The sequence below is a fragment of the Heterocephalus glaber genome, unplaced genomic scaffold (assembly GCF_053883595.1).
Source record: "Heterocephalus glaber isolate CG9 unplaced genomic scaffold, H.glaber_assembly_v1.0 deba00001442, whole genome shotgun sequence".
NCBI lineage: Eukaryota > Metazoa > Chordata > Mammalia > Rodentia > Bathyergidae > Heterocephalus > Heterocephalus glaber.
The window spans coordinates 49,119,622-49,147,592 of NW_028258296.1; the positions used below are offsets into that span (position 1 = coordinate 49,119,622).

General features: G+C 41.5%; 1 protein-coding gene, 1 long non-coding RNA gene and 1 other non-coding gene across 4 annotated transcripts; 1 reads left to right on the forward strand and 2 right to left on the reverse strand.

The window, feature by feature from the left end:
• Window positions 1-100: 100 nt before the first annotated feature.
• Window positions 101-27,879, reverse strand: Ampd1 (adenosine monophosphate deaminase 1). Of its 2 annotated transcripts, none has more exons than XM_013075433.3 (15): window positions 27,703-27,879; window positions 22,157-22,334; window positions 20,603-20,768; window positions 15,113-15,278; window positions 9,019-9,238; window positions 8,368-8,497; window positions 6,984-7,178; window positions 6,584-6,715; window positions 5,168-5,331; window positions 3,354-3,480; window positions 3,012-3,175; window positions 2,077-2,197; window positions 996-1,169; window positions 725-835; window positions 101-280 (listed from the first exon to the last, which is right to left on the reverse strand). In XM_013075433.3, the coding sequence occupies exons 1-15, from the start codon at window positions 27,722-27,724 to the stop codon at window positions 122-124; spliced, it is 2,229 nt and encodes a 742-aa protein (XP_012930887.2). In that variant the 5' UTR covers window positions 27,725-27,879; the 3' UTR covers window positions 101-121. The 2 variants fall into 2 exon arrangements, with proteins under 2 accessions (XP_012930887.2, XP_021121387.1); XM_021265728.2 differs by having other exon boundaries at window positions 22,157-22,337.
• On the reverse strand, window positions 13,583-13,746 carry LOC147827740 (U1 spliceosomal RNA). The gene has a single exon (XR_015452106.1). It is a non-coding gene; the product is annotated as a U1 spliceosomal RNA (small nuclear RNA).
• On the forward strand, window positions 17,229-20,687 carry LOC110350986 (uncharacterized). The gene is made up of 4 exons (XR_002397968.2): window positions 17,229-17,402; window positions 19,032-19,117; window positions 20,222-20,356; window positions 20,499-20,687. It is a non-coding gene; the product is annotated as an uncharacterized LOC110350986 (long non-coding RNA).
• Window positions 27,880-27,971: the final 92 nt, after the last annotated feature.

The following is a 27,971-nucleotide window of genomic DNA, read 5'->3' on the forward strand; positions in this document are numbered from 1 at the left end:
AAGTATGTAAAGCATTGAATGAAATAATGTCAGTGGAACATCTAATATCATCCTTGCCTGATACTTTTTTTCAAAGTCTGCAATGAAAATCCCACTCATATTATCATTTGGATTATTTATTTTATTCTGTTGATTTAAGACCCTCAGCAATTAAATTGAGTTCATAACACCAGGTTTCATAACGATAGGCCATGCGGATTTGGGCTACATTGGTCTTCTGGATATCATTTCCAGTAGGGCCTTCCTCAAGATAATTCTTACCCAGAAACTTTGCTTTCTCCTGCGAGAGAAAAGAGAGCAGAATGATTGCTGTTTCTTTTTACCCTGATGTAGACAATAATTAAACTTTCCACAAAAATTCCTTCTTTAGGAATTTTTTTGTGTGTGTAGTAGCGGGGATTGAACTCAGGACCTTGCCCTTGTGAGGCAGCTGCAGTGCCACTGAGCTAAATCCCCAGGCCCATCTGCGGGGGACTTTTGCCACAGGCAAAGCGGGGAAAAAAACATTTTAATGCACTCTCAAGTTCTTACCTTGTGCCTCAGTGCATAGTCTACTGAGAAATCAGGAATATTTTATTTCCCTTCCCCTAAAGGAATGGCCAGAGAGATGAGAGCATAATTGTTTCTAGTCCCTGTCTATAATTTGTGGGACAATTTTTCTACATGGGTTTCCTCAATTACCGTAATTCTTCAAGTCACCCTGTGCTCCCAAAGACAGCCCTACCTCATGAGCAATCCCACACTGTAAGACGCTGTTCCTCGCCACTTCACACATGTCGCAGGTGCTCAGCTTGAAGACTTGCGCAGCAATGGCATACTCTTCCATCAGGGGCTCCTGCCGATATTTATTTAAATGAGGCAACATAGAGAAAAAGAATGGATTAATAAAAAATGAAATGCATCTTACACAGAGAAAAATGAAGTTCTTTGATTTGACTTTGCAGTTCTGGGTGGGAAACAACAGTAGAGCAAAATACACTTGTCTGTCTGTGTACCTTGGTGAAGTGGAACTGCATGGGGTCATCGGTTGACAGTGAGACCATTAGGCCTTTCTGGAGGAAATCTAAAAATGGATTTTTTGCATACTCGAGAAATAGGCTGTTGTTACTCAATGGTGACATGGCGATGGGAATCTGGGCTAAGAAATACAAGTACTGTAACACAGGACTCTGAAAAACAGTGAAAAAAAAAAGAAAAGAAAAGAAAATTAGGGGTGGCAAAAGAGATAAAAACTAGAAACCTTAAAATCCCATGGTCTACCTTAAGCCTTAGTTTTCAATAAAAATATCACCTATTCTTTAAATCCCCTGGTAAAGAAGAATTCTAGTTTTTCATTATAAACACTATTTAGAATGAATGTATTGGGGGCATTTTCAGAAGCACTAAGTCAAAACAAATTATTTATTTGAGCTTCAACTGTGTAGATTTGATGACCTAACCCAGGCAATTAAAGCTGAAAAGACTTCGCCCTGAAACCTACCTTTTTTTCTACATGAAAATTCTGACTCACGAGAGGCATTTTTAAAGCTTGCTAGAACAAGAAGTCTGGCAAAATCTAGCTTCAGGTCAGCTGAGCTTCCTCTGAATTATCCCCTTGTCAGAGTTCTAAACTGGGATGTCAGGAGATCTGCATTAACTCGTCTCTGAGAGTAACTAGTCAGGACATCTTGAGCAAGTCCCTTTCATTCTGTAGAATGAATTGCACTAGTTTCAAAAATCTTTTATGTTCTATTCGAATTTGATTCCAGTGTCGATGTCTTGTGACAGTACAATAAGGAAAACAGAAAGATACCTTTCCCTCCGATATAAAAGTTAGTATTAAAAAGAACTTGGCTGGGACCAGGGATTTAGCTCAGTGGTTCCGCTGCCTGTCTTGCAAGCCCAAGAACCCGAGTTCAATCCCCAGTACCAAAAAAAAAAAAAAAAGAAAAAGAAAAGGACTTGGCTGGCTGTGGAGGTGCACAGTGTAATTTCAGCACTCTGGAGGCTGAGGCAGGAAGATCAACAGGAGTTCGAGGCCAGCCTGAACTACAGAGTGAGACCCATTCTCAAAAAAAAAAGAGAACTTCAACTCACCTTTTTCAAATTCAGGCCATGAGAGATATTATCTGCTATCATGAATGCTATCATGAGGTGGGTGAGAGCTCCAGCTTCCCCACAGTGAGGTCGGAACAGAAATGTATTCATGCCTCGTTCCCTGTGGAGGAGAAATCACTATAGGAATCACAGGTGCCAGGCAGAGTGGTTTACAAGAAAAATCACAGGGTGGGGAGGAGGGGAAAGGGATATAAAAAGAATTAAGGTGTGCTATACACATGTATCGATTGCTCACGATGAATGTAATCATTATGCACTACAAACATGTACTAATTTTAAAAAAAGAAAGAAAATTCATTAGAAAAAGTTAATGCTCTATGAGGAAGCTGCTATCCCCCAAATCATCATCTCAATTCTTCCTAAAGATCAACTTTTTAAGAAGAGATGGCAGAGGATCTAAGGGTTAGGAAACAATCAAGAGTTAATTATCTGAACAGAAACATCTTCAGTCTCAAAGGGAATCTACGAGTATTACCATTTCAGAATTTTCCCTGCTCGCACTTTGGGGGAGAAATGGTTTCAAAGAAATCTATTGGAAGTTGAGGGGTGTGGCTCAGTGGTAGAGCCTGTGCTTAGCAGGTGTGAGGCCCTGGCACACACACACTTATAATATCCCTCTTCTGTACCCCAGAGACATCAAGAAGAGTAAAATATATGGAGTTTTATAATAAATGGCACAGTAATAAGTGTAAATTTCTAAACTGCCAATGAAAAGGAACTGTGAAAGTTATGGAAGCCACCAAAAGTGCCTATTGCTGCCCCTAAGAATCTGAAGAAAATGTTTAAGAGCCATTTCTGATCTGGGCCAGCTGGAAACATTCCGGGAGTACTCTGAGGCCTGTGACTGCCTAGAGCCGGGTGTGAGGGGAGAGTGGTGTCAGAGGACTCCTTCAGCCCCAGCCTCTTGTACTTACTTCCTCAGGCAGTTGAGCACCATGATGTTTGCGTACATGTAGTAGGCATAGTAAGTATAAGATGGATTGTTTTCCACTGTCCACTCCTGGGGCGTGGGACTCTTGGAGGAAAACATGTGACCGCTGTGTTTGGACTCATCATCCACGCTGTCAAAGCCAGTGATCTGTCAGGAAAACAAGCCAGGCAATGGTTTCGGTCCAACTTGAAGGGTTTTGCCCTCAGACAAACTTCCAGCTCTCAAGCAAGGACCAAACGGAAAGAGATAAGCAGCCAGAATTAGTCTTGGCCAGGCAGGAGGCTGCTCGGGAGCTGCACTCCCAAGGCCTCAAGGCCCTGCTTACATGCTTGAGGAAGATACTGAGTTCTGGATGAGCCTGGGGGTTGATGGTGGCCTCAAACACTGGCATGAAAATATTCTCCAGCATTTTTCCAAAGTGTGGAAGGAAGTTCTTGGATCGAAACACATCACTAGAGGCAAGAATGAAGAGACATTTAGGAAGAGAAGATTCTTAGGACAGATTGCTGCAGTATGAGGAAGCTAGAAGAGCGAATGCCGTGGACAGGAATAAAGGCCTGCTATGGGGCCAGTGTGGGCGGGAGCTCTGTGGTAGAGCTAGCCTCGCTGTCAGGAGGCCCTGGGTTCAACCCCTGGCACCTAAGAAATAAACAGTAAGTAAATAAAGCAGTTAAGGTCTGGTGTATTGCATGTTCTCTTTCATATATTCTTCCTGCATACCCACAAAGAAGGCTTCGCTTTGGGCTGGGCAGGAAGCATAAATTTCTTGCTGGACCATGTGCCCCCCCCTTTCAAAAAATTCTCTGTGGTAAGGAAGCCAAATCTTCACAATTAAGTCCAGATAGAGAATGAAGAATAGAGCAATCGTGTCATAAAAAGTTCAGTTATTTATATGTGTGTGTGGTATACAACAAGGTGAACATGAAATGGTTATCAAAAACACCTCTGATGAAGCTGGGTGTGGTAGCACATGCCTGTAATCCAAGCACTTGGGAGGCTGAGGCAAGAGAATCCCCACAAGTTTGATGCCAACCTGGGCTACAAAATGAGTTCAAAGCCAGCCTAAACTATGTAATGAGACCCTGTTTCAAACACCACCATCCCTCAAAAAAAAAAAAAAAAGTATTTCTGATCTGTGGTAACTACATACAACATTTTATATATACCAGCCACTTTGCTAAGTCACCAGAAATATGACCTAATTTAATCCTCATAATGACTTAATAAGTTAGGTGCTGTGTCCCCTTTGAGAGATGATAAAACTAAGGCACAGAGAGAGAATATAACTTACCCAGGATTATACAGCAAGAAAATGGTAGAACCAGGATTCAAACACAGCCAGTCTGAGTCCAGAGCCCATATTCCTAACCACCTATCCACTGACTCTGCCTTAATGGTAGACAGAAAGTACTACTCCAGTCATAAAGTTACTTTTTTAGCCTAAGAGATAGACTAAAACTCTTGTATTGCTACAGGGCACACAGGCAGGTTGCCAGAGAATATATAAACATGAGATAAAAGATCAATGAGTGAACAGAGAAGTCATCACTGAAGGCAGTGATACCACATCTTTTGAAAGAACAATACAGGCTGGGCATGGTGGCGCAAATCTGTAGTCCCAGCACTTGGGAGGCTGAGGCAGGAGGATCACCATGAGTTCAAGTCCAGGCTGGACAACACAGCAAGACCCTGTCTCATAAAACAAAAAACAAAACAAAAAAGAGAACAATACCACTGATAAATACCCTTTGATTACGGAGAACTGAGCAACTGTGGGTAAAAAGATCCACCACAGACTGTGGTAAAAAGGTTCTGAACAAGAAAGCTACATTCCAGTGCAGATGAACATGGGAAAGAATGAACTAGACCCAGAGAAGAACAGGGAGAAAAAAGTGTCTACTAAAATGTTCATGGTTCTTACTCTAGCCTAGTTCTTCTTTAGCTTCTGGTTAAAAAAATTGAACTGAACAATCTTCCTAACTCCTGTCTGTGTCTAGCACTATAGCCAGAGTGGACAAAACCAAGCATGCAGGCCCCTGGTTTCTGTCTAGAGGGGCTGCACGTTCCTTCTTCACACTGGGGAGGAGAGGTGGATGGAACGAGGGCAGGCTTCAGGGTTTCCCCTGGGCAGCTACATACTAGATCCTCGGGACCTGGATCATCCACGTCAGGTTGGGGCAGTAGATGCGGTTGTGGACAAACCAGGAGGCCAGTTTGCTCCACTCATCAGGACTGCGACCGTAGATGGACAGGCGGGGCTCTGCGTGCTGGTACTTGGCATCCACCAGGTCTGCTCCTACCTCCTGCAAAGTCAAGAGAGCAATCAAAACTAGGAATTCCCTTAAGCCCCTGAGGGGCCTAACTCTATGAGATCTAGGAAGAGGAGGTGCATATTAAGAACTGAGGGGATGGGGGGATGTAGGTCAGTGGCGCCTAGCCTGCCTGGCAAGCGCAAGGTCCTGAGTTCAATCCCTGGTTCTGGAAACAAACAAACAAAGAACCGAGGGAATGTAAAAGAAAGTAGAAGGGAAAATATCAAAGGTTAAAATCTAAGGGATCCACCAGCATGGGGGCACTCCCTGGTAATCCCAGCAGGTCTCCCTGGGCTATATAGTGAGTTCAAGGTCAGTCTGAACTACTTAGTAAGACCCTATCTCAAAAAAAAAAAAATACGAAAAAAAGAGATCTAAGGCATCTGAGAGTTGAGGATAAATGATTCACTGAACATGATGGAGATCAGAAAACAAAAATCAGACTAAACCAGGCATGGTGGTGGTTTACACTGTAATCCCAGCATTCTGGAGGCCGGAGGATTGCCACATGTTCAAGCCAACCTGGACTACATAGTGAGTTCAAGGCCAGCCTGAACTGCATAGCAAGACATTGTCTCAACAAACAAAATAAAACAAAAGAAAAGATGGCATCTACCAAGAAATTTAATCCAAAAAAAGAAAAAGACTAAAGAGGTTAAAATATTTAAGATTACCCCAAAGGAAATGTAGTTTTTCATATTTTCCTACCTCTCAAAACATAGAGGTCCCAGTCCCACATGCTATGTCTGCACAAGCATCATGAAAATGAGTGTGGCTTCCCATCCTAGTTCTTCCTGACTTTACGGCTTCCAATGACTGAAAGGCCAGATCTTATTCCAAATCCCCACCTTTAATTTCTCTACCCTAGGGCCAGAGGTTTTTGTTTTGTTTCATTTTTTGTTTTTGTTTTTGCATTGAGGCTTGAACTCAGGGCCTTTACAGAGCTACATCCTTAGCCTTTTTTATTTTGAGATAAGGTCTCACTAAGTTGACCAGGCTAGCCTGGAAGTCAAGATTCTACAGGCATGTGACAACCATGCCCAGCTCAGAAGAAATTCTTATCTTAATTTGTGTAGTGCTTGGCCCCAGAGACAGCACTGTGACTTCTCTCTCTCCCTTCTTCCCTCCCTCCCTTTCTTCTCTTCCCTCATTTTCTTCCCATTCCTTCCTTCCCTTTTCCCCTCCCTCCTCTCCTATTCAAGAACCATTCGAGGCACTGTAGATCTGGTTGGTTGTTCCTCACCTTGATTATAGTGGCAAAATATTCTCCATTAATGTAATTGTCCGTCTTCAGGTAGAGGTCCCGTAGCTCGCTCGCTCCCACAGGATTGTATTTGTCATTGAATTTATCGAAACGCTGGAATGTCTGGCGTCCCTGGATCAGGAAACAGCAGCAGAAGAATGTGATTATCAGAGCTGCCTGGACACAGCACTAGCCAAGTGGAACAGGCTGCTATAGCAGGGGAAGGGGCTGGGCTCCAAGGATGACTTCTGGGACAGCTGACAGTGAGTGAGCCTCCACATTGTCTGAGGTACTTCCAGCCAACATAGTTAAGAGGTCTATGAGAAGCAAGGGCTTGCAGGAGAAAGACATGAGGGCTTCTGAGGATTAGAGTGAAACTAACATTAGTTTTTCAACCTACAGCATGCACATCCAGAGAGTCAACAGTCAGGTCATATGGGTGCATTTTCAATTTATCAAAAAGCTCCTTTAAGGTCAGATTCTTCTCTTTGGTGCTATAGACCACTCTGTCAGCATCAATGTAGTATGATTTCTTAATAAAGCGCAGCAGATGTTTCTGGTTCATGCAAGCAGCTGCGTGGATATGGGTGTCCACCTGTGTGCACATTCAGAGAAAAAAAATCCATCAATTAGCCTCAGTTAAACTGCTCTGTTAGAGGACATATATTTGCAAATCCCACTGTGGTGGGAGAAAGGAGTAAATAACAGGGGTGTGAGCTGACAGCAGTGTAGATGAGTACCCTTTAGGTGCTTGTCTGTGCAAGAATGAGAATGGTTAGATGCAATGATGCTTGCTTCTCCAGTATATGTGTATATCCAATTTACTTCCTGCAACCGACCCAGGCAAAATTCTTGGGGACAGTTTTCCACTTAGAAATATAATTAGAAGTAATGTAGCTATTACAGCTTTCACCCCCAAAGAAGAGGGATGGAAATTATGAAGCTATACCCAGTGATAATAATTACAAGTAGATATTTTTATAAATACAATTTCATAAAATGAAGTTTTGACAGATTGTTTTTCCAAGATTGGGGAGGCAGCTGATCTGGGATTTGCGTCTGAATCTTCCCTCAGGTACTGAATTTCCTATTTGTACTTCCTTGTAATCATTTCCATGGTCAAAACAGATACTGCAAGTGTTTCTAGTTGACTGGTTTTCATAGTCATTAGCTTATTTGGTATTTATTATCTACATGTAAACTGTAATGAGCAGAAATATTTCCCAATTTTACAAGTGAGGATGCTGGAACTCAAATGTATTTAATTACCTCCCCTGAAGTTTTATAGTCAAGAAGCAGAAGGAGGGTTGGAGATATAGCTCAGTGACACCACACCTGCCTCGCAAGTGCAAGGTCCTGAGTTTGATCCCCGGTACTGAGGAAAACAAAGAAGCAAATGGAAAAAAACTAGAACAAAGGTCTTCTAATTCCTAGAATAGTCATTCTTGAGGTTTTATTTTTGTTGTTGTTATTGATGATGGTAATTAAAATTTTTTTGGAAGCGCTAGAGATTGAACTCAGGGCTTTGCATATATTAGGAAAGCACTCTACACTGAGCTACCCTCAAGCCTGATGATTATAATTTTTTATGTCTAGAATATGATAAATCTTTCCATGGGGAAAACAATAGAAGTGACATTTTTAATCTTTCTGCTTTAACTAAAATCCACTAAACCTGCAGAAATTTTAGACTAATCAGAAAGCACTGTTCTTGTCCTTCTGAAGAAATCACTGGATTAATGTTTTTCATGAGAAATTACCTCTGAGAAGCAAAAAACATTTACCTTTCTGCAGTTATAAAAATCTCGGTGGGGGTTGTTCTTCAGCTCCTTTAGCTCATCCATCTCGTTGAGCATCTCATGGACCTGAAACTTGGAGGAGAGGAACTTCAGGCGCCGGTGAGTGTAGGTCTTTCTGTGAAAAATAAAATGAAATAATTCTAAAAAACTACACACACTTAAGGAAAACAAATGTAATTGCAAAACCGTCAGGACCCTTAGCACCCACAGGAAACAATTATTAGCACAAATGTTTCAGGTACTTCTGCAGTTAACCTCACTGAAAAGCATTGACCCCTAATTTTTCATCAAAGTTGGGTATAATAGTAAGAAGGTCTTGGGATGGCATTTAAAAGAAATTAGTGGAAAAAAATCAGTGAGGCAGCATGGTTCAAAGTTAAGGGCTCTGGTTTGAGTCAGCAGATTTAGGCTTGGATCCTGACCGGCTGTGTGACTTTGGGCAAATTACTTAACTTGCCAAAGTTTCATCTCATAAAACTGTAATTATGAAAATACTTCATCAAGCAATTGTAAAAAGTAACAGAAACAATGTATACATGAAGGGTGTAGTATAGTATGAACATAGTGACCGTTTAATATTTATTCTTACTAACAGTAGTAGTACTGGTTGTTGTTTAGCTCTCCTGAAACACTTACACAGGTCCTTGGGCAATTAGAGCAAGCAAAAAATTCATATCATCTAAGAAGGCGTCCAGATTTGGGTAAGGATATGCCTTGGGCTCATCTTTGCTGGCAGCTGCTTCATTAGGATAGATGTGAACTACGCCGTCCTTCATCTGGAGGTGATAGCCCAGGTTTTCAGGAAGGTTATCTGCTCTGAAAGGGTCTTCTCCCTTCTTCGGAGGAGGGGTAAAGACTTTTTCAACAAAACACAGAGTCATATATCAGCACATTAGATGAATGATCATGTAAAAATAACTGAAATATGAAATACTGCAAAAGCTCGTTCATTTGGCATTTTATACTTCATAAGCTGTGATTGCACAACTTTATTTTATTTATCTATTAAGTAAAGTTTATTTCATATTAATTTTTCACAAGAAACTAAATTCAGAGTATAAAATAACTGTAGCAATACTATTTTAAGCTAGCTGTGGCGACACATGCCTATAATCTCTGTGCTTGGGAGCCCAAGGCAGAAGGACGGAGAGTTTGGGGCCAGCATGGAGTATAAAATGAGACCCTATCTCAAAACAGCAAAAAAATAAAACAAAACAAATTATATTTTGTCTCATATAAGAATGATTTGCAGTCGGGGATGTAGCTCAGTGGTGCCACACCTGCCTGGCAAGCACAAGGTCCTGAGCTCGATTCCCAGTACCAGGAGAAAAAAAAAAAAAAAGAATGATTTTCAAATTATTTTCATGTGCTGTTTACATGAACTAAGTGATATGCCACTAACACATCATTTTTTTTTACTGAAGTTGGTTATCACAGGCTTTTTGTTTAAGAGGAGTCTGTGAGTGTGTGTGTGTCTGTCTGTGTGTGTGTGGTACTGGGGATCAAACTCAAGGGTGTTTTGACCCTGAGCTTCATCCTCAGCCTCTTTTTATTTGAGACAGGGTCTCACTAAGCTTCCCAGGCAGGACTTGAACTTGTGATCCTCCTGCCTCAGTCTCCCAAAATGCTGGGATTTCAGGTGTGCACCACAGCATCAGGCTTTTTTTTTTTTTTTGAGACTGAGTCTTGCTATATAGCTCAGACTGGTCTTGAATTCACTGTGTAGCCCAGGCTGGCCTCAAACTTCTGGCAATTCTCCTGTCCCAGCCTCCCGAGTGCTGGCATTACAGGTGTGCGCCACCACACCCAGCTGCACCTGGCTTTTTTAGAGCATCTTATTAGTCTGTTAAATAATTGCATAGAGCTGAGTGTGTGCTGGCCCACACCTATACTCTCAGTTACCTAGGAGGCTGAAATAGGCAGATCTCTTGAGCCCAGGGGTTCAAGACCAGCCTGGGAAATATAGTAAGAACTCTTGTCAAAACAAATAAACAACTGCATAAAAGCAAAGGCAGGGGCCCAGGATGTAGCTCAGTGGTGCCATGTCTGCCTGGCAAGCACAAGGTCCTGAGTTTGATTCCCAGTACCAGAAAAAAAATTTTTTGAAATTTTTAAAAAGCAAAGGCAAAATTAGTTAAAATAGAATTTGCATTTTTATGTCATTTAAACCAATCTCTTTTATTAGTCTTAGAGTATTTTCTTAAACAGACTTTTAATTTTTTGTTTTTGTTTTTATTTTTTGAGACAGGGTCTTACTATGTAGTTCAAATGGCCTTGAATTCACTATGTAGCCTAGGTTATCTCAAAATTATGGTGAATGCCCTGCCTCAGCCTCCCAAGTGCTGGGATTTAATTTATATTTTGTCCTTATTTTTTTTATCAGCACATGTTTGCAATAAATGAGTACATTGTGGAGAATTGGTATCTATACATACAGCATTTTAATCCTTTTTTGTATTAAAATATTTTTTTTGCACCAAGACTCAAACTCAGGACCTTGGCACTGGTGAGCTACGTCCCCAGCCCTAATCCTGTTTTACTTACTCTTCCTCTCTCCCCTCTCTTCTATCTCCCCATCCCTAAATCCTCTTTTCCCATCTTCACAAAGTCTACCTTCCTGTTCACTATCATCTTTTATTTTGCTCTTTAAATTATTTATACCTTCAGATCTTATATGAGAAATCATGCAATATTTGTCCTTCTGTGTCTGATTTATTTTGAAAACCTAAAAGTAGAAATTACATGTGACCTAGTTATGCCTCTTCTGGGTATCCTCCCAAAGAATTAAAGATGACATATTACCATGAGCCAAGCACACTCATGTTTATAGCAGCACAACCCACAAAAGCTAAATCTTGGAAACAGCCTAGATGCCCATCAACAGATGACTGGATAAAGAAAATGTGGTATTCAGCTGGATGTGGTGGCTCATGTCTGTAATTCTAGCACTTGAGAGGCTGAGGCAGGAGGATCACTGTGAGTCTGAGGCCAGCCTGCACTATATAATGAAGGCACTACACAGCCAGACTGTCTCAAAACATTTTTTTTCCTTAAAAAAAAAAAAAAAAGAAAGTGTGGGGTACAACCCAGCCATAAAGAAAGATAAATCAGGGCCGGGAATTTAGCTCAGTGGTTTCGCCGCTTGCTGAGCAAGCACAAGGACCTGAGTTCGATCCCTGATATCAAAAAAATAAAAAAGGAATGAAGTTAAAAAAAAAAAAAAGATAAATCTGAGTCATTTGTAAAAAATGGATGCATCTTAAGTAGACTAGAACAGTTTTCCTTTTTTCTTGGTATTGGGAATCAAATTCGGGACCTTGGGCTTGCCAGGCAGGTGCTGAATCACTGAGCTCCATCCCTGGCCCACAGAACAGTTTCAATTTAACAGAAAGTCCCCTTTCCATGTGTCCCCTCACATATGCAGCAACCTCCACTACTGGCATCCTGTATCAGAGTGGTGTATTTCTTATTTCTTGTAGTCTTTTTTCTTTTTTGGTACCGGGAATCGAACTCTGGGGCTCGTGCTTGCCTGGCAGGTGCTGCGCAGCTGAGCTACATCACCTGCTCAGGTGTATTTCTTATAATTGATGAACCTACATTGACTCATCATAATTATTCAAAGCCCATTATTTACATTAGGATTAAGTCTTGACTTTTGTACATCCTATGGGTTTTGACAATGTATAATGACAAGGGTCTTCCCACAGTATCACGCAGAGTAGTTTCGCCTCTCTAAATATCCTCTGTGCTCTACCTGTAATGGTTTTAATATAAAGGCAGATGCAAAACTTTATACCAAGAATTATAATTTCATTACAATTACATTCCCCATCTTTGTTTTTTTATTTTTATTTTTTGTACCGGCAATTGAACTCAGGTCCTTTCCCTTTCGAGGCAGGCCGCGGAACCACTGAGCTACATCCCCAGCCCTCATTTGCCATCTTTTAAAGCATATAAAATTTCTGCTGAAGGAATTGACAAAGGATTAAGTGGGTAAATGTTTCTTTATTTGCTCTACTGACAATTTCAGCCTAAATAGGTCAAGAACACAGTTCCCAGTGTCAGAACTTTTCAGCACGCATCCCTTTACTTCAACAAGTGTGACCTCTCTCTCTCTCCCTCTCTTTCTCTCTCTCACTGAGGCTGAACTCAGTGCCTTGTGCACGCTAGACAAGTGCTAACTGCTGACTACATTCCCAGCCTTTCACCTCGCACTCGAGCCTCTTTACTGCCTTGTCACTTACTACCTGCCAAGGCATAAGAACCACTCGTGTTTGCAAGTGGTATCTAAAGCCACTGGAGTGAGAAAAATGATATAGAAAGAAAAATGTTTGCACATTTCCTACTCAAAATTGGGAAATAAGGACCATGAAAGAAGGGGTATAATACATTGTTATATCAAATATTAATTTTCTAGTTCTTACACTTAAACATATTAGAAAAAGTGTAATTTAGAAGAAACAAAGGCAAGACAAACATCCTGTGTGTCAATATTATATAGGGTGGTAAATCAATTTTATAAGTCACCAAACTGGATACATTTTTTTTTTTGAGACAAGGTCTCACCCTGTAGTTCAGGCTGGCCTTGAACTCTTATGTAGCCCAGGCTGGTCTTGAACTCTTGGTGATCCTCCTGCTTCAGCCTCCCTAGTGCTGGGATTAAAGGCTTGTGTGGACACATGTTTAATATGATTTTAATATTCAAAGAAATTACAGAGAGAAGATAGTGGAACCTGAGATCTTTACCTAGATGATAAGTTGGAAGTTCAAAAATCTAAAGTATTAACCTTCCCAGAAATTTCAGTTCTAAGAGTATAATCCTAAAGATGTAAAACAATTTCATAAAGAAATGTACATAAAGCTGTTTATTATAGCCTTTGGGGGGGTTGTTTGTTTGGTTGGTTGGTTTTTTGGGTTTTTTGAGACAGGATCTTCCAATGTAGTTCAGGCTGGTCTTGAACTCACTATGTAGTCCAGGCTGGCCTTGAACTTGCAGAAATCCTCCTGCCTCAGCCTCCCAAGTTCTGGGATTACAGGCATGCACCATAGTACCTGGCTTTATTGTAGCCTTGTTGGAAATGGTTTTTTTTTGTTCCGGGGTTCAAACTTGGATCCTTGTGCTTGCGAGGCAGGTGGTGGAACCACTGAGCTAAATCCCCAGCCCCTGGAAATGTTTCTCTCTCTTTTTTTTTTTTTTTGCCAGGGGAGATCGCGAACGCAGTCCCCCACTACCACAAATTATGCAGTCGAGTTTCCCACATTTGGGGAAATCTCAGGGGTCAGCACATCTGGAGTGCAATGGATAAGCCTTGCCCTGGGAAAACCACCTTCGTGATCATGGTATCTCCCCTGCCAGGTAAGTATTGGAAATATTTTTAAAAGAATTTGAAGACCTAAAAATAGGAATTGGTTAAATCAATTGTGATAGTTATACACTAGAAATCATTAAAATATGACTATTAAAACATGCTTTAGTGGTTCCGCTGCCTGCCTCTCAAGCGCAAGGTCCCAAGTTCGATCCCCAGTACCAAAAAGAAAAACACACTTTATACAAAACAGAAAGTAAAAACTGAGGTATGCAAATAAAATGCTGTGAAAAGTCACATATAGTTTACAGTGTGTGTGTGTGTGTGTGTGTGTGTGTTACTAGGATCAAACCCAGGGGTGCTTTATTACTGAGCTACATCCACAGCCCCTTTTGCATGTTTTTATTTTCAGACAAGTTCTCACTAAATTGTTCAGATGGGACTTGAATGTTATTCTTCTGCCTCAGTCTCCCACAGTGCTGGGATTACAGGCATGCACTACTGGCCCGGCTTACAGTTTACTTTTTTTTTTTTTGCAGTACTAGGGATTGAACTCAGGACCTTGTGCTTGTGAGTCAGGTGCGGTGCCACTGAGCTAAATCCCCAGCCCTAGCAGTTTACTTTTATGCAGAAGTCAGAGGCAGGCAAGAAATGATAGTATTTGGCCTGTGCTTTGAAGTATTAGGATGGATCTAGACATGGAACACAGGGTGAATAGCCAGGAGAAGGGCAATCTCAGGACAGGGACAGGGAACAGCCTAACAACAGCACAAGAGCAGGAAAGCACTGAACTATAATGTGATCAGGAACTAATTCCAACCATAGCAAAGAGAGCAGTGGGGGAGGTTATTTTGGAAATAACTGAGTGTGCAAGTCCAAAAAAACAAATAAAATGCAGTTAGGAGGCCAGATGGTGGTCCTGAATGCCAGACTAAGACCAGACTCAATTTGGAAGTAATGGAATGGCTAAAGATTTTTGTCAGGAAAATGGTGCGCTCAGATCTGTGGGTTTTTTTCTCTTCTTCTTCTTCTTTTTCTTTTTTGGTATCGGGGATCGAACTCAGGAACTTGTGTTTTTGAGGCAGGCGTGGTGCCACTGAGCTAAATCCTTGGGCCTGTGTTTTAGTAATTGGCCACAAAGTGAGGATGAAACAAAAAAGGGGTGATACAGAAATGTAGCAGAGTAAGTAGGAAGCTACCACAACAATTGAAACAAGGAAAAATACGAGACTAACCTGGGTTTAGGGGTGGTGAAGAGAGAAGTTTAGTGAGACACTGTACAGCGTGGAATCACAGTCCAGCAGGGAGAACAGAGCCCAGAATGACTGTGATGTTACTTATAATCTAGGGGCATGTTTTAAATTTATTATTTAGTTGTTAAACCAAAAGATACACTCTATACATTTTATAAGGGAATAAGTTACCTGGATAGAAGTTCTCATTTGCTACCCATGCTTGGCCATCAATGTTCCGCAAGTACTTGGAGGGGGTTTTAGGGAACCTCTGAAATGACTTCTGCATGTATTTTTCCCGGATACATAATGCCCGATACAGACCTGTACAAACCACTTCAAAATCTTCAACTGTTACCTGCCAAGAAAATGTCAGAATATCAAAGCCAATACTGGGAAAATCTCCCAGTGCCCCTGTGTTACAGCTCACGCTGAGCTTCACCGGCCTCCCTGGCTGCTTCCTAGCAGACTTGGGCCCTGGGCCTCCCTCCAGGAGCAGGTTGTGGCCTTTTCCAATTCTTACCTCTCTACTGTAACTCACCTGCCCTGAGAATCTTTCTTTTATAGTCTTGCATTCCTTTCTCTTTGTTGCTTTACTGGAGATCAAACCCAGGGCCCTGCCTGTGCTATGCAAGCACTCTGCCACTGAGCTATTACCTCTAGGCCCTCTGTTTTGGATTTGGTTTTTACTACATAGCAGTGATTATCCAGCAAATATTAGTAGAAGAACCCATTCTAATATGGTATATACCCGTGATGGAGAACCTTTCTAGAGCTTTCAATGATACAAACAGCCTGCTGTGACATGCATGCCATAGGTTTGCCACCACTGGTATATACTTTCTTCCTTCTATGTAACATTTGGACATATTTGGGGCAAGGAGGTTGAGACAGGACCTCACTATGTAGTTCAGGTTGGCCTTGAACTCTCAGTGATCCTCCTGCCTCAGCCTTCTGAGTGCTAGAATTACAGGCATGCATCACTACGTCTGGCAAAACATTTGGACATTTAAAGAAAAGACTTCTGAAAACAAAGTCTTAACTGGAAGACAATGTGATTATAATTATGAGAATTCAAACCACTTGTTGGTCAGTGAGGAAAATATTTTGGGATGAATACAGTGCCACAAATTCCTCTGCCTTTGAAAGCTCTGGATAGATCTGAACATCACCCTGTGAAACAACATTTGTGTGTGTGTGAGTGTGTGTGAGTGTGTGTGTGTGTGTGTGTTGTAACGGGGGGCTGCACCCAGGGCTGCCTATTGCTGAGCTGTGTGCCTTTTTTATTTTATTTTGAGACAAGGTCTTCCTAATTGCCCTGGTTGGCCTTGGACTTGTGACCCTGTCAAGTGGCTGGGATTAGTGGTATGCACCACCACAACCAGCTTTTGGATGATTTTAAAAGAGAAGTTTATCTCTGGCTAAAAATAGCTTGAGTAAAGTTTTATTAGAACTGCCAGAAATTTCCCAAACTGGGGTATCTATCTCTCCTGCCCTCCACTCCCTACTCCTGGCTGGACCAGACCAGCCCAAGCAGCTGTATCTGAAATCAGTGAATGCTCATTGTCATAGCACAAAGACTTTTTTCCTCTGGGATCAACTTAAGTGCGGTGAGCAGGCTGTGCTCCACTCTGAGTCACGCCACGTTGTACAGAACAGTGGCTTGGAGGCAGCGCCTTGCCCCGAGTGATTCGATTCTATAAAGGAGCAATCTGCTCCGTCTGAGTCCCAGGGTTCAGGCAGAATGACGCAGTAATGCATCTGCGCAAATAGAAAACCACCAGATGCTGTACACGAGGAACTTAGCAGGAAGAACAGCCCCAGCTGCCCAGCACAACTATTAAGACACAAACTGATAAATTAATCGTGCTAATAAAAAAGTACTGTCTACACATTTACCAGACTAAATTGGGGGCATACTGGCAGTTGATGGATATATCAAGGCTGTGCGAGAGAAAGCAGCCCTGGGAGCGTCTCAGACGCACTGATCAGTGAGTGATGAAACCCCTCACCCGCACATTCCAAAGGGAGAGGGCAGCTAACACTGGATACTGCAACACACACGGACCTATCACCTCATCTTTTTTAAAATTTTATTTTTGAGACAGGGTCTCACTGTGCAGCCCAGGGTGGCGGCCTCAAACTCATGGTGATCCTCCTGCTTCAGCCTCCTTAGTGCTGGGACTACAGGCATGCGCCACCACACCTGGCCCCAACCCATCATTGTATCAGACCATCCGGTGGACACATTATGAGGTCAACAGGCCCTGAACTTTGGCCACCCCCTAGAGTCAGCTCAGCTGGATCTCCCTGCTTGACAAGGCCAACCGAAAACTGCCTATGGCCTAGAGGTGGGCTTTGAACATGTTCTGCACTTCAGCAAGCTCCAGGCCTTGATCAGCTTGACCCAGGTTCTTCATCTTTTGTTTTGTTTTAGTTTGTTTGGTACTGGGGATCCAACTCAGGACTTCATGATTGACTGGTAAGAGCTGTGCACTGAGCTACATCCCAGGCTCCTAGGTTCTTAATCTTATCTGGTCACCCGAGGTGACTCTTTGACATTTGTATTAGCTTTTCGTCTGCTTTCAACTCAGCTTCTTTGAATTCTGAGGCAAGCCTCATTTACACCTCTCTTAGCATTTCATTTCTATTTTATTTTATTTTTTAAATTTATTTATTTTGGTACCAGGGATTGAACTCAGATCCTTGCACTTTCGAGGCAGGCGGCAGAACCACTGAGCTAAATCCCCAGCCCCTCTATTTTATTTTAAGGCACTAAGGATTGAATTCAGGAATGCTCTACCACTGAACTACAACACCAGTCCATTTTTTTTTTTTTTTTTTTTTTTTGGTACCAGGGATTGAACTCAGGACCTTGTCCTTTTGAGGCAGGAGCCGGAACCACTGAGCTAAATCTCTGGCCCCTCAGCCCTTTTTTATTTTGAGATGGGGTCTCACTAAATTATCCAAGCTTCCCTTGAACTTGTGATCCTCCTGCCTCTGCCTCCAGAATAGCTGGGATTACAAGTGTATACTACTATGTCTAGCTCCTAGCCATTCTGTAAACTATATGTTATTGTGTGGCATGTGAGTTTTACAGATATTAGTAATTAAGATTGGAATGGTCTAGAAGAAATTGTGATTGCCTCAGTCCTGACTTCAAAAGAAATCTAGAGAGCTGAGCATGGCGAATGGCACATGCCTGTAATTCCAGCACTTGGGAAGCTGAGACAGGAGGCTCACCACAAGTTTGAGGCCAGCCTGGGCTACACAGTGAGTTCAAGACCAGTCTGAACTACATAGCGAGACCTTATCTCAAAAAACAAAATAAGCCGGGGATTTAGCTCAGTGGTGTCGCCACTTGCCTTGCAAGTTCAAGGTCCCGAGTTTGATCCCTTGTACAAAAAAAAAAAAAAAAAAAAGGAGTCAAAAAACAAAACAAAAGAAAACAAAAAAAGAAAAAAACCTAGAGTCCTCAGTTAATTAAAACCAATGAAACTGTAGAAAGACACAATGTCCAGGCTGTGTTAATAATAGCTCAAGACCATAAGCTTGTTCTCAATGGTTTGGGATACAGAAATCGATTCTCATTAGTTTAATTTTTCCCCCTAGAACTGAGGATTAGATCCAGGGCCTTCACACTAATCTACATCCTCATTCCTTTTTAAATTTTCAGCCAGAGTCTTCTAGTCACTAAACTGCCCAGCTGCCTTAGCCTCCCAGAGTGCTGGGATAACAGGCATGGGCCACCAGGCCTGGCTACTTTAACTATTTTTATAAAGACCTGCCTACCTTGGCCGAAGAAATCTGTTATGGGTGCAAAGTCTGTGGCATGCTGGCTCCATGGCCACCAGTCTGTCAGCCTCTCCAGAACACGATCTGAGTCCTGTTCACCTTTGTGTCCTCAGCACTTGGTACCGGGTACCAAGCATGGAGGGCCTGCTCAGTGAGGACTGATTACACTGGATCAATTGTGTATCAGGGATTAAAGGCTCTGGGATGTTAGCCTGTTTCCCCTTGAACTCTCTGTTTACGTTCCAAGGACACAGATTGGTTTGGGTAGAGACCACAGCCAGCTGAAGTGTCTCTATCTGCTTTATTCACCCAACAGGTACAGCAACCTACTCATTTTACAAGGCTCCAGGCCAACATTTCAGGTACCCTTCAGCTCTCAAAGGAGGAGCAGCTACTCCTGAGGTCTGTGTACCTTTATTTTCTTTCTTCCTTCCTTCCTTCCTTCTCTCTCTCTCTCTCTCTCTCTTTCTTTCTTTCTTTCCTTCTTTCTTTTTTTAACAGTGGCAAAGTTTCACATTTATTAAAGGTAGGGGAAAAAAAACAGGCTCTGCAGAGTGAACTTGGGCCAAGTAAAAGTAGGAAAAAAGGAGAAAAAATAACAATAAAAATATACCTTATGGCCAGGCATGGTAGTGCATGCCTATAATCCCAGCACTTGGGAGGCTGAGGCAGGAGGATCACTGTGAGTTCAAGGCCAGCCTGGGCCACAAAGCAAGACCCTGTCTCAAAAAACCAAAACAAAAAACAAAAAACATAGCTTATAGCTTAAAATGGGCTACTGTGAAGAGACACAATAGCCCATATCCTTTCTTGTCCGTATTTTCATTTCTAAGTACATAGGTATCAAGTTTGTCCCCTAAGTTTTATATTCTTTGGAACCCTTGAGTTCTACAAACTGTTTCCCATGTATTTACTAATATTAAAAATTTCCTTTAAATTATTTAGTATATAAAACTGCCCTTTAAAAAAACCTGCCATTTCCAGAGCACCCATCTTATTATACGAAATAATAACAACAACAACAACAACAATAATAATAATAAACAAGAATGGTTTGCATTTCATTGTTCTGGCACTTATAAATATCCTAGGACTTACTCTGACCAGGTCAGTTACATGAGAACAGGGTTCAGGACCTAGTCGTTAAATCTATATTTGGAGTAGAGACTGATGACTAAAGAACAGTTTCACCAATATCATGCTGACACTGCAAGTATACATGGCAGAGATTTATTAACTGACCATCTGCTCTGGATAGGAGAAGCTGGTCAAGTTGTTAGGAACATGAGTTTACTATCCCTGTGATCTACTGGAGCCTGTTCCAACTACAATATACTGTGTAAGCATCTGCAATGAAATTGGAGAGGTCAGCTGGTGAAATAACAATATTCTAGAAAATTGGAATTTGCTAACCTCTCTCTCCTCCTCTTGTTTTGTTCTCTTCTACCTTTCTTTTTACCGATCTCATATCTTCGGTTTATGCTGTTGCTCTTCTCTCTATTCTAGGTCTCCCGTGGGTCCATCTTTTCCTGTGAGCCCCTGTGACTCCCCAAGCCTCCCTTTCCTGTTTCATGACGACACCAATGAGAATGGACACCTCCCTTTGCTCCTCTCTGTAGCCCCGTTGCCAAAATCTGCACAGTGAGTCCTGGGGAACATACATTGCATTCTACTACTTAGTCTCTATGGGGGCTGGGGGGAGGAGAAAGAGGAGAAATTGTGTGGGATGATAAAACCAATACAGAAACATAAGACACACTGTACTTGTATTAAAATGCAACAGAGAAGTATAAGAAGGACAGATGAGGAAAGAAGGAAGGGAAGAACCCAGACGTGTCAAGCTGAGTAGCTTCCCAGCAGCTACGTGTGGTGACAAGAACAACTCACCCCAGAGGCATAGTCACCAGTGATCTGCACTCTCTGAAAATCAGGCACGGTCTCGTAGGTTGGAGACGAAGAAATGCATTCATCAATATGGGACAGTTTGGTGGAAGACGTTTCACTCAGTGGAATTGACAGATTCACAGTCTTCCGTCCTTGGAAACGCCTTTTTCTGGGTTTGAAATTAAAAAGTAAGAGCACTTAGGCTTGTCTAAGTTGGGAGTTTCATTATAATAGATGGATGTTTCACCATATCATTTGAGGACAAAAAGTGAAAAATTAAAATGTGGGGGTAAGGGATTTAGCTTAGTGTTTCTGACGCTGGTCCCGTAAGCGCAAGGTCCTGAGTTCAATCCCTGGTACCAAAAAATAAAAAAAATAAAATGTGGGTTGGGTGTCAGAAATAGGATACAAGCATAGTGCGAGAAGAAAGATATCCTGAATACCCTGACAGCGTTCTGTTTTTCTGAGTATACCTTAGAAGAGTGGACCTTGGGGAGCATACTAGAAGGTCTTTAGCATGCCACCATTCTTCCCAGGCAGTCCACTCCCAGCAAAACAGGCAGTCTGGGGGCCGTAAATAGCATAAGTTGTGTCAGTTACTATCTGTGTCATTTTGTCATGGTCCTTACATTTTGTGAGCTTTCATCTCCCTATCTGAAAAAAATGGTTTAATAATGGCTACCTCATAAGATTTCTGTGAGATTTCATATATATAAAATGCCTGGCGTAGTACCTGGAGCCCATCAGTTGCTTAATCAATATTATTTCTTCAAAACAACAAATATTTATTGAGCTTCTACTTTGACATAAGGCCTAAGTTAGGTCCCTCGGGGGATCCCAGAGGAGGTAATTTGTTGTTGTTTCTTTACAAATATAAATCTGGATGTGGCTGATGGGATACGGGGAGGGCTGAAAGGAAGGAATTCCAGGTTAATGGTTTAAGTTTGAGGACTAAAATATAGTGACAGTGAATCCTACAGTAGTTCAAATATAGGAAAATTGACTTGGTTAAGAGGGCTCTCTGCAGATTACTTGGGGGAGGGAGTAAGTATGCATCATGGGGCAGGGCATGAGGGCAGAAATGGAGAGCTGCATCTCTAAAGCCAAGAAGCCTGCAGGCTGTGGCTGGAGGACAGTGTTCATGTAAGGAAATACAACACTAGGTTTGGCTAGAAGCAGAGTCTAAGAGCGAGAGATCTTGAATTCTAGTTTATATGACAATTGTGTATCAGTTGAGCATGTTCACAGCATCTGTGGGCCCACACTGGCTTGGAACAATTACATAGGTAGCTCAAGAGGATAGGGTGGAGAGGGTGGCTTTTTAATTTTGAGAAATGTGCATGAGAGTAGGGGCCCACTGCTTTCTTCTTTTTCTATCACCAGTATCTTACCTTAGGGTACATAATATAGGGGATTAAAAAAAAAGAATCTCTAAACCTGGCAGAGTTCTTCCCTGGAATTGGACCATCATTCAGACAGACTGAACCATATCTGCCCTGACATTTCTCCCCTCCTTGTGTGCTGACTCACAGTCAGAATTCCCCTTACACCACTCACCTCTGGCCGTCGGTGGAAATGGAGAGAATTTCCTTCTGGAATATATGTGCTTGCATCTCGTGAAAAGAAATTGGACAGATCTCATCCACATCAAAGGGGGAAATTTCATGACGGCCTCCCTCATCTTTGACTTCAGAGGCAAACACTCTTTTAGCAAAGCTGCGCATTGCATCATCAACTTCTGAAAGAAGTGTTCACACATTAGTATCCAAGCCCTTTTCCAAAATTCATCTGAGTTTCTGCTAGCGTCAGGCATAATGGTAAACACTGTGGTGGGTACACAGCTGCTCTGCTCCCCAGCCAGCTGAAACACTGGAGCTTGGTGCCTGCTCTTATGTTAGTGGATTTTTCTGTGTGTAGCTTTGAAATCTGCATTCAGAAACATGGGTCAGAGTCTCATAGCTCATTTCTGGAGGGCCCTACAGAAAGTTTGGGCTCTTGTAGAACCATACTTAACTTAAGATCACCTAGTTGTGGCAAGGCTGAGTTTGATTTCATAGTAACCATGCAACAGTCCTTCCTGCTAGACTGGAAGACTTTTTTTTTTTTTTTGTAGACTTGGGTCTTTGCACTTGTGAGGCAGGTGGTGGAACCACTGAGCTTAAGCCCCAGCCCTAGACTGGAAGACTTTCTGATGCTTTTGGATGTAGTTATTGGTCCTTGGATTTTTGTTTTTGCTTGTTTATTTGTTTTTTCCTAAGGAGAACCAGTGATCCCAGTGGTCACTAGGAAATCCATACTTCTAACAGACATTTGGGCCAGGGATTTAGCTCAGTGATTTCACTGCCTGCTGCACAAGCGCAAGGACCCGAGTTTGACCCTGGTACCCACCCACCCCAAAAAAGGAAATCAGTACTTCTGAGAAATAAATGTATTCTCTAGGGCCTTTTTTCTTCTGAAGACTGATAGTATGTTTCTCTCACATATTAAACCTCACCTTATTCAAATCCTGACAACTTGATACAGTATACTGTTATGTGGAGGATGGGAGCCACTAAAATTTATTACCACGTGTTGGAAGTCCCACTTCTTGTGGACATGAGCCTTCCGTAATTAATGACCATTGGAAGGCCAATTTACTTTTACATGCCTTAATTTTCCCATTCTTATTTTTCTTCCTCTCTCTCTTTTTTTTTTTTTTTTAACAGAGTCTCACTTGGTAGCCCAGGCTGGCCTGAAATTCATGGTGATCCTCTTGCCTCAGCCTACTTTTCCCATTCTTAAAATGGCACAGGGTCACCCTTAGCCTGGCAGTGACCAAGACCCTCAGGATATAAGAGAGCCAGTCTCATCACACAGGGTAGCGAAGGTCATCAAGTATCTGCTTTTCTGTTAAGTTCCACTGTAGTTACAGCTGACTAGTTGTCACCTGTAATACTTCTTAAGGCCTCTTGGCATTCCTGGACAAGAGCTCGTAAGCAACAATAAAAATGGCTAACAGCCAGCTATCTGGGGGCAATCATAGGAGACAGAAACATTCCCTGCAGGGTGGCAGAGCACAGGGCATACAGAGAAGATTCCTCTGTGCATCAGTGTCTACACAGGCCCCCAAAGGCTGCATTTCACATTCTGACTTAAGTGGGTGTAGTGACTTCAAACCCTGCTCTGCACTTACCAGCTCTTTCACTTTTCTCTTTTTCAGCTTCCTTATCTGTAAACTGGGGATGCTAAGGTCTACCCAACCTCGCTCACAAGGCTATTATGACACTGAGTGAGATAAAGTATGTGGACATGCTTTAAGAAAAATAAAACAGCAAATTTAATTGAGTAATGGAATTTGGTAGCTGTGGTCAAACACACATTTTATATTTGGAGTTAACTTTGAGCCATTAAGGAAAGATAAATGATATGACTTAGTATTAGGATGAAGCATACATTAGAAATGATAGCAATTCATTTGTAACTTCACCAACACTAACAGGTTAGCCAGTTTTAAAATCCTGCAGTGTCACGGCAGTGTTAACAGAAAAGCCCACTATGTTGGTGGAACTGCAAGCATCTGTTTGCCTCGCTAAACCCAAACACTTCCTGAAACTGAAAAGCATCTTTGGATGCGATTAGTAGTTCTCTGACAAGCAATATGAGCCACAAAGGAACAAACAGAACACTAAATAGGTAGCTCTGATGGCTGAGAATACTGCTCCAGCTCACTGCCAACTGATGCCCAGAAATAGCATCATTCATCCCCGAGCAGCACAAGTAGGCACATGCATCTCCAAGATGAGTGGCAAGCAGAAGTTAGAAGAAGCTTTGCACCAAGGAGGGCAAACAGAATTAGGCCAGTTGGTTATGATAATGAGAATGAGGGTGACAGTGCAATAGGCTTGTCATGCTGTGCTGTGGTAATGCTGTTGATGACTTCAAAAAGGGCAGCATGGGCTCATTTGCCCAGAAACCTAGGCTATTGCCCAGAAACCAAAATGCTATTTGCTCGATACCTGGCTCTTCCAGAACAAGCATTCATCTTCTGCAACAAATATCCATTTGTTTCTTTTATTTTTATTTATTTTTTTGGTACTGGGGATTGAACCCAGGGCCTTGTACATGCCAGTTAAGTGCTCTACCATTGAGCTACACACTCATTGTTTTATACTTTTAAACATTATTGTTTTTACTAAGACTGTACCTCCCTAAACTACCACAGACAGTTGAAAAGTAGAAATTCTATTCTCACACAGTTTACATGATGATCAAAAATTACGTGGCTGATATTTCCTTCCACTGAATCAACAACCAGTTCTTTGACTTTATGCAACCACAGCTGAAATTTGATCCTTAATTCAAGAGCTCTGCCTTTTAAAAATACTTCATGGAATGGTGGTGATTATGGAAAGGAAGAGTGAAACTGGTATTTCAAAAGATGAGTAGATAAAATTTAATGACAAGCTGATTCAGGAATTAAAGGAGAAATAATCCCCTTGGGTTCGTACAGAAATTACTGGCTTTTTAAACATGTTGTTAGGGATAATGGAACGTCTAAGTGGCGATGTCTTGAGGATAAGACATATGCATTTAGACAGAGAATAGACAAAAGAAAGAGAGGAGGAGAAGGGAAAGGAAGAGAAGGAGAGTGAGGAGGAAGAGGAAGCAGAGGAGGAGGAGGACGAGGAGGACTGTGAGGCAGAAAGACAGTAGGAGTGAGGAAAAGGAAAAGTCACCACGACAGCTGTGTGGCCTTGGGCAAACCATGTAACCTCTGGGAGCCTCTGTGTTCAACATCATAAAAGAAGAATGCTAACAATAGTAACTCTTCAGAGAGTTGATGTGAAGATTTAACAATAAATCCTTTAAAAACTGCACAGTACTATCCAGAAATTGGGATTTTTTTTTTTTGAGACAGGGTCTCATTGTGTAGTTCAGGCTGGTCTTGAACTCACTATGTAGCCCAGGCTGACCTTGAACTCACGGAGATCCTCCTGCCTTAGCCGCCCATGTGCTGGGATCACAGGCGTGCACCATCACGCTCAGCCAGAAAGTGGGATTATTAACACGGGAAGTGCAAGACTCTTGAGGAAAGGAATATCATGCTTGCTTTTCACTGACCAGATCCAGAAAAACATGCTTATTTCTCAGCAGACTTTCTAGTGTGTAAAGAGGACAAGGTTGGTGGCCTTCCATCTGTAGTATCTCATTTCCTAGAGTTGCTCAGAGACAGACCTCCTGCACCATCAGTCAGGAGAAGGACAAGTGTAAGTAGAGGTGGAGGGAAACATATAACTGGAGTTACGCTTTTATCTAACATAAATTCTTATTGTATCTGTTCACACTTTGTTTTTCTCTAGAGTTGAGGATTAACCAAGGCAACATTCAAGAGATGCCCTTGGCTAATTTATTTCAGAGTTTCAAATAAGTGCCCTACGAGATTTTCTTTAAAAAGAGTGGTTTGTTTTGTTTTTTAGTTTTTGTAATCCAGAAAAGTCATGACTTTGTTTGCTATGATATGGGCTATCTAGGATCATTGTTAACCTTTGTTGACTTCCAAAAGCATCATTTACCAAACACTGCTGAAAAATAACCATGTTTCAGAATTAAAGAACAGTATCACTTCTTTGATAATCTGGCAAATGGCAGGAAAAATAGTCCAAGATACTCACGTTTTTCTTCTGCTGCATGAGTAAAATAAAAGATACAATATATGAACAATTTTCATAAATCAGAGTGGCTATTAACCATGCTTTGGAAGACAAGGATATGGACTGGCACAAGAGGCATGGTGGAAGGAATTATTCTGCCTCAGTCTTCTAGCCTTTCTAGTTTTCTGCCTTTGGAAACACTGGAAATATGGTTATTATACAGTCTCCATTTTCTTTTCATTTCTAGTATATCTTTTAAAATTTATGCCTATAATCTTTTTTTTTTTTCCTTTTTTTTTTTTTTTTGGTACCAGGGATCGAACTCCGGTCCTTGCACTTGTGAGGCAGGCAGCAGAACCACTGAGCTAAATCCCCAGCCCCCAAATTTATGCCTATAATCTTGAAAAGGTCCTCCACCTTTTTTTTTTTTTTCGTGGTGCTGGGGATTGAACCAAAGGCCTCATGCATGCTGAGCATATGCTGTACCACTGAGTCACATCTCCAGCCCACAAGGTACATTTTATAAAATATGAATTAAAAATTAACTTTAAAAACCTAATGAAGCAGGTAAATTAAAGCAGCTTACCTGGTAAACAATTTGGTAACACCTAACAAATAACCATTCTGTGAAGCCATCCCATGGAAACATTTTAGCAAACCCATGGAAAATATTGTTGGGGCACATTTATACTTACAAAAAACTGTAAAGAACCTAAGGGATTAGTTAAGAAAATTAGAATGTTATCCAGCCATTTAAATGGTGTTTAGGGAGAGTTTGAAATACCATGGTAAAATGGTTAAGTTATAATGTTAAGCCAAAACATTGCCCTGCTCAAATCAGGATATAAAATTACATGTACAATACAAACACAACTGTGTTTTTAAAAGATTCTTATTTTACACAGGAAATTGATTGAAAAGAAAAAACACTAAAATGTTAAGAATGAATGTATTTGGATGATGGGACTGTGGTGATCTCTTCTTACTATTTTCCAACTTTTCTAAGTTAGTGTTTATTATTTTTTTCAGTGTAATTTTTAAATTTTCTCATGAAACATGCACTACTTTCATGATGGAAAATATTTTTAAAATTATACTGTGTATAAACCTGGTTTGTGAACCATGAGAATACACAGACTGGGTTAAAATTTCTGTCATGCTCATGATTTTTCGCTAATATTATAGCTAAAGATATAGTATAGGACCCTTCTCAGATCTGTGAGACCAAAGATTTTATTTAACCTGGCATAACAGATATTAAATATCTTAGCTTTCTAAGGGATCAAGAAAGAAGCAACTTTAGAAAAGTATCTTCTTCCCAAAACTAAAAATGAAAACTTGAAAATACCTTCTCTTTCTGGAAGGTAGTAAAGCTATTATGGATCCTAAACAAAGGACTACCAAAGCTGACATGATAACGGAATGGCTGCACATGAAACAAACTGAGGTCTCTGAAAACTTCTGCACACCTACCTGGAAGTTTGAACAGAGGCATTGTGGCTGGGATCCTTGATTCTAGGCTAGTACAGCAGGTAGGAAGAGAAACAGACTGTGGGATGGCTGAGCAACATTATAAACTATCCTGACACTCATTTTATTATTTCACTTTGCCCCTGGTAATTTGATCTGTCTGCTAAAAGCAGAGATGAGCTTTGGACCTATTTATAGCTTTAGGCAATTGACAGTGAAAAACAGGTGAAGCCTTTTAGTCTTTGGGATTTTAGAACAGATATCAGTAGTGG